The 9,389-nt window shown below is 43.3% G+C and overlaps 1 protein-coding gene across 1 annotated transcript in view; it reads right to left on the bottom strand.

The window, feature by feature from the left end:
* Positions 1 to 466: 466 nt before the first annotated feature.
* LOC127217639 (E3 ubiquitin-protein ligase MSL2-like) overlaps positions 467 to 9,389 on the bottom strand; it is a 127,326-nt gene continuing 118,403 nt past the window's right edge. Inside the window, 2 exon segments of the mRNA XM_051178624.1 lie at positions 467 to 686; positions 918 to 1,005. Of these exon segments, the coding sequence (XP_051034581.1) occupies positions 467 to 686; positions 918 to 1,005 (308 nt within the window).

Below are 9,389 nucleotides of genomic sequence, written 5' to 3'. Positions count from 1 at the left end.
AAAGATATGGCCACACAGCATGCTGGGAACTGCAATCCCGGACCGTCAAAGATTGCAATCGTTAGTCCATTGGTAGGAAAGCAGGATGCAGCCTCAAAGCATCCTTGGGCTGCCAAAGATGAAAACAAGTCCCTGGGCAGAGAAGCAGGGAGCAGCCACAAAGGATGCTGGTAAATGCAATCAGGGCTGAACGTCCAAACCCAGAAGTCTCTGGGCAGCCTCCACGAACTAAAACCGGAAGTTTCATGCTGAAAATCAGGAAGCCACCTCAAGCACCTTGGGGAATGCAGTCCCGTGCCTCAACACATGAAAACCGGAAGTCCCTGGGCTTATAGGCAGGAATCGACCCCACAGAATGCCAGGAAATGCAGTCCCTGGCCTGAACGTCCAAACCCGGAAGTCTCTGGGCAGCGAAGCAGAGAGCGGCCGCATAGGATGCTGGGTAATGCAGTCCTGGCCACAGCAGTTACAAAAGTTCCTGATGGCCTCGGCTAAGGTCGGCTTTGGCTGCAATCTGCGAGCGGAAGTCCTGCCCCACCCACGAAGATTGGCGTGAGTCTCCGCTGCCGGGTTTCCCTTGCCAGGAAGTCCTGCCATAGGCTTGGGGCCCCCCTTCTCCACCTATGAAGATGGCAGACATGGCCCCCGCCCAGTCGTCCTGCACTCCTCCTGGCATGGGGCGGGGCCTGCAGTGATTGACAGAGAGGGGCGTGGCTTGCAGTGATTAACAGCAGAAGGATCAGGAGGGGGGGAGACCTGGCCAAGGTCTGTGATTTCACTGGGGCCACACCCTGCATCCCCAGGGGTTTTACTGTCATGACCTGCACTGCCACGACCTCCAGGGCCGCTGCCCTGTGGGCCCTAGCATTGCTGCTTGTTGACCTCAGAGTGTGGTAGGAGACTCCTGCCACGCCCACCTGGGGATGAAAATGGTGAGGGGTGGGCGGGAGGTCACCTCCTGCTCCCGGTCACCATTTCCTGTGAGTACACGGTCCGGACCAAGACCTGTCCACCACAGAGGCCACACCCATACTTCAGCCACACACTCGGGGGCCCGCCTATCCTGAATCTGTGCTTCCAGCTCTCGCACCTCCTTACCTGGGAGCTGCCTTGCAATGGCTGGAGGACAGGAAGGAGGGGCTGGCACTGCTGTAGGTGAGGGTGAGGCCCAGAGTGGGTCATTGACTGTGACCTCGGACCTGCAGGGGGCAGGCGAGCTTGGTCAGGGCTGCAGCTAATGGGTGGGCCTGATGCTGAGCAGTCTGGATCAACTTAAAACCCTGTCGCCCATTTAAATATGTAAATGAGACTGGTGTTATGCAAAGGAGGCACTAGTAATTGAGATTATGCAAATGAGCACAGTGCATGCAAATCTGTGAGACTGATTGGGGTTCACATTTGGATATGCAAATGAAAAAACCCGAGTTGTGGGAATGCACTTTAATATGCAAATTTATGGTTCTTTACATGCTTTTGCTATGCAAATGCATGCAAGTTATCCCAGCTGTTTGGGATTTTGACATGCACATATATGCAGGTTATCTCTTTTGGTGGTGTGGCTATGCAAATTAACCCAGGCAGTTTCTGTACTTTCTTGATGTCTTCTGAGTCTCCAGGCAGCATTTGAATATGCAAATCAGAGTGCTGGCAGGGGATGGGGCCTCCCCTGACCCTGCACCCAATGTCACCTGTCCATGTCCATCACAGGCATCCGATGGCAAAGCTGCTCCCTTCAATCCTGCTCATGCTCAACTTTATATAGAAATACAAAAGACACAAGACAGCCAAAACAACCCTGTGCAATAAACGAACTTAAGGAGGCATCACAATTCCAAATGTCAAGCTTTATTACAGAACTATAGTCCTGAAAACAGTTGGTATTGGCACAAAAGTACACAGAAGACCAATGGAATCAAATTGAAAACCCTGGTATTAACCCACACACCTATGAAAACCTCATTTTTAAAAAAGAAGCTGAAGTTATACAATGTGAAAAAAGAAAGCCTCTTCAAAAATTTGTGCTGATATAACTGGATGGTGGTGTGTAGAAGACTAGAGATAGAGTAATGTCTATTGCCATGCAAAAACTTAAGTCCAAATGGATCAAAGACATCAACATATATCCAGCCACACTGAACCACATAGAAAAGAAAGTAGGAGGTACACTTGGATGAATTGTTACAAGAGACCACTTCTTGAACATAATACCAGTTGCATAAAAAGTGAGATCCACAATTAATAACTGGGGCCTCCTGAAACTAAGAAGCTTCTGTAAGGCAAAGGACACAGTCAACAAGACATAACAGCAGCCCACAGAGTGGAAAAAAATCTTCACCAACCCCACATATGACAGAGGGCTGATCTCCAAAATCAAAGATCTTGGGAAATTAGTCACCAAAACGCCAAATAACCCTATTAAAAACTGGGGTCCAGAACTGAATAGAGAATTCTCAATAGAGGAATCAAAAATGGTGGAAAGACACTTAAGAATGTGCTCAACACGCTTTGTCATCAGGGAAATGCAAACCAAAACAACTCTTCGATACCATGATACTCAAGCGAGATGACTAAAATCTAAAACATGAATGACAGCTTATGATGGAGAGGATGTGGATAAAGGGGAACAGCCATCCATAGCTAGTGGGAGTGCAAATATGTACAGCCAATTTGGAGATACCCATATTCCTGAAAAACCACCATACTGATCTCCAAAATGGCTGTACATATTTGCACTCCCACCATATGTGGAGGAGTGTCCATTTCTCTCCACATCCTCTGCAAGATAAGTTGTCATTGGTGTTTCTAATTTTAGCCATTCTGACAAGAATAAGATGGTATCTCAGAGTTGTTTTGATTTTCATTACCCTAATGGCTGAGGATGATGAGCACTCTCTTAAATGTCTTTCAGCCAATTTGGATTCCTCTATTGAGAAGTCTCTATTCAGTTGTGTACCCCACTTTTTTTAAAATAAAGTTATATGGTGTTTATGTGATTAGTTTCCTCAATTCTTTGTATTATTCTAAAATCGAGAACAAGACAAGTTTGCCAATTCTCTCCACAGCTCTTCAATATTGTACTTGCAGTTTTAGCTAGAGTAATAAAACAACAAAAGGATTTCAAGGAGATACAAATTGGAAAAATTAGTCAATCTTACACTATTTTCAAATGATATGATAGTTTTCAAAAGTGTCTTGAAAAACTATACCAGAGAAGTCCTATGGCTGATAAACACCTTAAGCCAATTAGCAGGATACAAGATTAACTAAAGAAATCCATAGCTCTAATATATAAAGACATTAAAAATACTGAGAAAAAAATCAAAGAAACATTACCCTTTACAATAGCCACAAACAACATAAAATATCTTGGGGGTAATTCTAACTAAACAAGTGAAATATCTATATAGTAAGAATTTTGTGTCTTTAAAGAAAGAATTTAAAGAAAACACCAGAAAATAGAAAGATCTCCCATGCTCTTGGATAGGTAGGATAAACATACTAAAAATAGCAATCTTGCCAAAAGCAATCTAGACATTCAAAGCATTTGCCATCAAAATCCCAGCTCACATCTTCACTGACTATAAAAGATAATACTCAACTTTATATGAAAAAAAAGACCCAGAATAGCCAAAACAACCCTATAAAATAAAGGAACTTTAGCAGGCATGACCATTCCTGACTTCAAATTCTACTATAGAGCTATAGTCCTGAAAACAGCGTGGTATTTACATAAAAGTAGACAGTCCAATGGAATGGAATTGAAATACTGATATTAAACCCCTCACATATGAACACCTGATTTTTGATTAAACAGCTAACAGTGTACACTGGGAGGAGGAAAACACCTTCAACAAATGGTGCTGGCACAACAGGGTGGTAGTATGCAAAAGGCTACAGACTCATGTCTATCCCCATGCATAAAACTTAAGTCCGAATGGATCAAAGACTTCAACATAAGTCCAGCTACAGTGAACCTCTGAGAAGAGTACATGGTAGGTATTCTTGAAGGAAATGGTACAGGAGACTGCTTCCTGAACATAGCACCAGTAGCACAGACACCAAGATTGACAATTTATAAATGGGACCTCCTGGTACTAAGAAGCTTCTGTAAGGCAATGGCCATAGTTGACAAAAACAAAATGTAGCCTACAGACTGGGAAAAGATCTTCACCAACCCTACATCTGACAGAGGGCTGATGTCCAAAACACACAAAGAATATAAAGTTTCTTCATCTTGTTTTCCCAAAGTAAACAGCACCCCATGGCCAATGACTAACTATGTGTAGTATGTAGGTGAGTAATTAATTTTTTCGCAAGAGATACACAAAGAGAAATATAAAAAAAAACACACACACTTTAAATTTTCCCCCAATGCACAATGCAAAGATAAATGACAACTCTGTTCACAAAAGTCACTCTCACAGAGATTCCTTGTCACAAGTAACCAGAGCTGTAAGAGTATGCTTTTTCCACCCACCGCCCGGTCTTTTCCCGCCGCCGCCGCGCCAGCCACAAATAACACAGGGAGACTCTGTATTTGATATTATACTGATGGCCAGGTGCTAGTTTCTTATCGGCTAGCTCTGTCTTAATTATTAACCCATTTCTGCTGATCTATGTATTTCTTTACCGGGGAGCCGGCCAGCAAACTGCTTTCTCCAGACTCTCCATCTTGGCTCTTCCTTTCTTCTTCTCCTTTCCTCCTTGTCTCTTAGTCCCTCCTCCTTTCCTATTGGCCAACAGTGCTTTATTCATTAATCAGTATGAGAAACATATACAGAATAACATCTCCCATCACAGAGCAGATAGTTTTCTGTAGATTACCAGTAATTTGCTAATTTTGGTTGGGAAATTATTTTAATACCATAAAATAATTCTCTGCATTCCTAATTAATTTAACTATAGAAGAAATATTATTATTGGTGAGGTTTTTTTTCAATATTCCACAAAAGTATCTTATTTTCTGATGTGAAGACATCCTCATCTCCCACTGTAACAAACATAATCCATGAAACCTTTTCTTCTTGACAACTAATCTCCATGCATGTCTAACTTCTTTGTGTTATCACCATTATCACCAGTAACAAAGTCATTCAGATGACTTATAGCTGTTGTCCACATGGTTTTCTTTATTTTTTCATATTTTTATTAAAATAAGAAACAATACAATCTTATTTTACATATCAATCTGAGTTCTTTATACCTACCATTTCTCCATGTTGCCCAGTGTCACCTATATCATTCCTCCTTTTCTCCATAGAAAGGGCGAGGCTTTCTGTGGGGCACTCTTCCAGGACTTTCACATCATTTCTTGCAGGTCATATTGCCTCCACCATGGGTCTAGGCAAAGAAAATTTTCCTGTATGAGGAATGGGCTTCCATTATCTATTCATGCAGTAGGTATAAATGGTGTTCCTTTACCAGAGGCCCTATAGACTGCTGAGGCCTCCTATATGCAGGAAGACCATTTCTGTCCTTTGCTGGTTTCTAAGTAGTCAATCTGGTATCCATGCACTTCCCCTTGTTCACATCAGAAATTTCAATGGCTTTCGTCGGATGGTCTTGATCTGTTTGCTCATCACTCCTCCCTCTCTACAACTGGATTCCAGGAAGTAGCCACAATGCTTATCAGTAGATTCCAAATAAAATGAATGCTATGTATTTGAAAACATAATTGAGAGCAGTAGATTTGTTTCCAGATAGTTGGTAATACTAGGTGTTGCTTGTCCAAATTAGAGCAGAAAATTATATCTTGTACAGAAATGTTGAGTTTTTGTATCCTTTTATCACAGCAGCCAGAACAGAAAGTATGACATCTCCTTGATGAGAAGGAAACATTAGGGAAGCTTGGACAGAGATTGGGGATATAGAGTAGTCTAAGGGAGAAGGTTAAAACTTTGGGGCAATGGTAACACTCGCATCCTTGATGAGATGTGTGTATTCCTAATGTGCAGAAAGGCATACCTCCATGGGCATTGTGGTATATCAGAGACCTATTTGGCTAATAGAATTTCAGAACTCTTGGAATTAAGGGGACTTCCTCAGTACAAGTTCATTAGAGAGGAGTTATTGCAGAATTTAGAATTGGGTATAGGAGTAGAGGTTTAGGAACCTTTTTTACAGGCATTTCTCACAAGTCCTTCAGAATTAGTGGAAGACCAGGGCGTCCGAATGGGTTCATCCCTTTGGGGCCATTACAGAAAGCCTTTCTCTAGTCAGCCAACAAATGTACAGACAACCATGGGGAAGTGTTGGCCTGATTCACAAAAGCATTTGGCTTATTGGTAGTAGTGCACAGAGAATACCAGTTTCAATACGTCATAGGTGCTCTTCCTCTGGCCTTTCCAAAGAAAATATATCCATTGGCACGAAGCTCCAAAGATGGGAAACAAACAAGCTTTAAGGCCAAGACTTGCCAGAGTTGGGTCTCTAGGCCTGCAGCATTGGATGGATTCCAGGTGTTTGGGAAGGTGCAGTGTGGTGAGGTGAATGGGGTCACAGACCTCAAAGGGTCCTCGACTTTATAGTCCCTAGACAGTCAGATTTGGGTCCCTGCCAGCCCTGTGAAAGTCAAGACGTTGCTCCTTGTGAGAGCACAGAGGGGCTCACTGTTAAATCCTCAGAAATCTCACACCAATCTGAAACATAATGGAGAAGCTTTAGAACCTAAATCATGGCCTTGGGTGCTAGTGGCTAAGTGTTCACCCAGCCTTGTCTGACAGCCACCCCAAAACCTTCAGAAATCCAGCAGCTATCTGTAAGGAGTAAGGTTTTTCCTCCTGCTGCTGGTCTTGTCCTGCCACCGTGCCAGCCCCAATTAACACACAGAGACTCTGTATTTGATATAATGCTGTTGGCCAATTACTTGTCTCTTATTGGCTAGCTCTGTCTTAAGTATTAACCCATTTCTGTTATCCTATCTGTTTACACGTAGTTTCACCTTTTCACCTTACCGGGGAGTGGTTCAGGCATCATATCTCCCCAGCCTCTCCATGTTGATCCCTCCTTACTACTTTCTCTTTTCAACTTGTCTCCTAGTCCTGCCTATCTTGCTTTCCTATTGTCCAACAGCTATCTACTTGAACCTGGCCACCAACTTGACCACTCCAACTGTTAGGCCTGCTTTAGTTCTGCTGCAATCTTGCTCCCAACCAAAACAATGCAGCCATGTGAAGACAGCCAGCCAAGTAGCAGCCTCTCAGGCTGACCCAGTGCTGGTAAGGCAGTGAGATGGTGGTGTCACTGAGCTCAGGGCACAGGAGATGGGCAGATGAAAACAGTTGTGAGGACAAGCCACATCAATAGGGTCTTATTCCAAGCACTGACATCACACCTGGCAGAAGGTCAGATTAGTATAGACACAAGTCAAAGAGTAGACAACTGTGTGCACTTATGAGGAGTTGAGATTTCAGGGACAACATTCCCATGGGTCTGATATTTAGAAGATAAAGTGAAAAGCCAGTGGGATCCTTGATACTACAGCTAAAGTTACCCCTCTCTCTGAGTTAAGGTGGAAGCTGTACTACATGATATGCATCAGGGGCCACCAAGGGGAAGGTGACATCCATGACCGCTTCCGAGGAAGCAGCCCTGCCCCAGTTTCCTAGATGTTGATACAATGAAACATCAAAAGAATAAACATTACATCTAATATGCCCCTTTGCCAACCAGAGCCTGCACCCAAACCACAAACCTCATCACTTCCTAAGCATCACAAGGCAACCAATTTGAGCTACCTGCAGCACTCTCACAGTCTATCTCCAGCCCACAGCCTTGCACCACCACCACTAACCAGGAAACATTCAGGAAATTTGTCTTTCATTTCTCCAAGTCTGTAAGTCTCCCTCAAGATGGAATTTTTTTTGAGTCATTGACCTATAGATTAGCCCTCAATGGACTCAGGGGTTTCTGAAGAGATTGAAGTGGAATGAGGAAAGGTAACATAGAAACTGAGGTAGAATAAGCAATTCATGCTTTGCACACCATGTTAACTGCAGAACAAACTCACCCCTGTCCTCAGTGACTTCAGAAAACGATCCAGGAGTCATCACAGGAAACCCTCATGGGGCCTTAATCATTTTCCCACAGGGTTCTACATCCATGCAACAGAAACAAGTATGCAACAGACAGAGGATTTCAGCCCAAAAACTTGCATGCAAAAACACCATCTCACACAAGATGACCTAAACCTCAAACAGGTGCTCCCCTTCAGAACCAAATTTATGGACTTAGAAACTGGGGGCTGTGTGTTTTCCCCTAACTGCCCCATCAAGTTTCTCTGATGTCCACCTCCCACCATATTCCATGATGGAACACTGACCTCCTTCCTACTTCAGCATCCAGGGTGGTATTGTGTATGTTGGCTTCTTGCAAACTGAGCAAATAAATGTTCATTGTCAAAGAATCCAGACCAAAAGAGGCCTCCCAGTATTCGCCAGGATGGATAGGGCAGCAGGATGGTGGTGTTCTAAATCACAGGGCACAAAAGAAGTTAGGCAGATGACATATGGGTTAGGATCACTCAAGTAAATACGGCCCAAACACCAGAACTGACTTTTCATTTGGCAGATGTCATTTCCATGCTGGACATAGGGCAAAGAGCAGGGGCTGTGAGAATATGTGATGGATCCAGTTTTAAAGAACAAGGGTCCCATGGGTGTGATTTTTCTGAAAAAAAAAAAAAAAAAAAAAAAAGGATACAGGCCACAAATACCTTGGCCTTCATGCTCACAGTACCAAGCCATCTACATTCAATTGGATGCTATGCTGTATTATCAGCTAATTATCTGTTAGTATCTGCCATATTATCCCACTAAGGTAACTGTGACATCCTTGGCCTCTTCCCAGGAGGCAGGTCACTACGGAGCTTGATGTGGTATTAAGAGTACAAGGAAAGAATAAACATTCAATCCAACTTTTCCACTTTTTTTCCCAGGCCTTTGCCCTGTGCCCACACCCTAGTCATCTTCTAAGCATCACCATGCAACCATTCTGAGCTATCTCCCACTCTGTAGCATGTAGCACAAAAAATAAAAATAAAAGGACCAGAGACAGATATTGGGGTTCAGTTTTCAAGATGCAAATCAGAGAAGCAGAAGAGCCAAGCCAGCCCATAGATCTCACCTCTGCTCAGATGAAATGGATCTTCTGAGTAAAAGGCTCTCAGATTATATTTTCTCCTTATATTGCTTTCTCCAACAATTCTCCTGGAGGCATTTGCTCCAATATTACAAAGGGAGATACCTGGGCATGTAATGTGGAACTCTGAGTTCAGAGATGTGCCAGAGTGGCCACTGGAAAGTTTAATCTTGAATCCTCCCATATGTTTCCCACAAAATAGACTGATCCAGCTAGCCACAAGTACAGACACACACACATACACACACACA

This window comes from Phodopus roborovskii, unplaced genomic scaffold (assembly GCF_943737965.1).
Source record: "Phodopus roborovskii unplaced genomic scaffold, PHOROB, whole genome shotgun sequence".
In the NCBI taxonomy this organism is placed as follows: Eukaryota; Metazoa; Chordata; class Mammalia; order Rodentia; family Cricetidae; genus Phodopus; species Phodopus roborovskii.
Note: the sequence above shows the minus strand (reverse complement) of the source record. Positions and strands in the feature narration are given on the sequence as shown.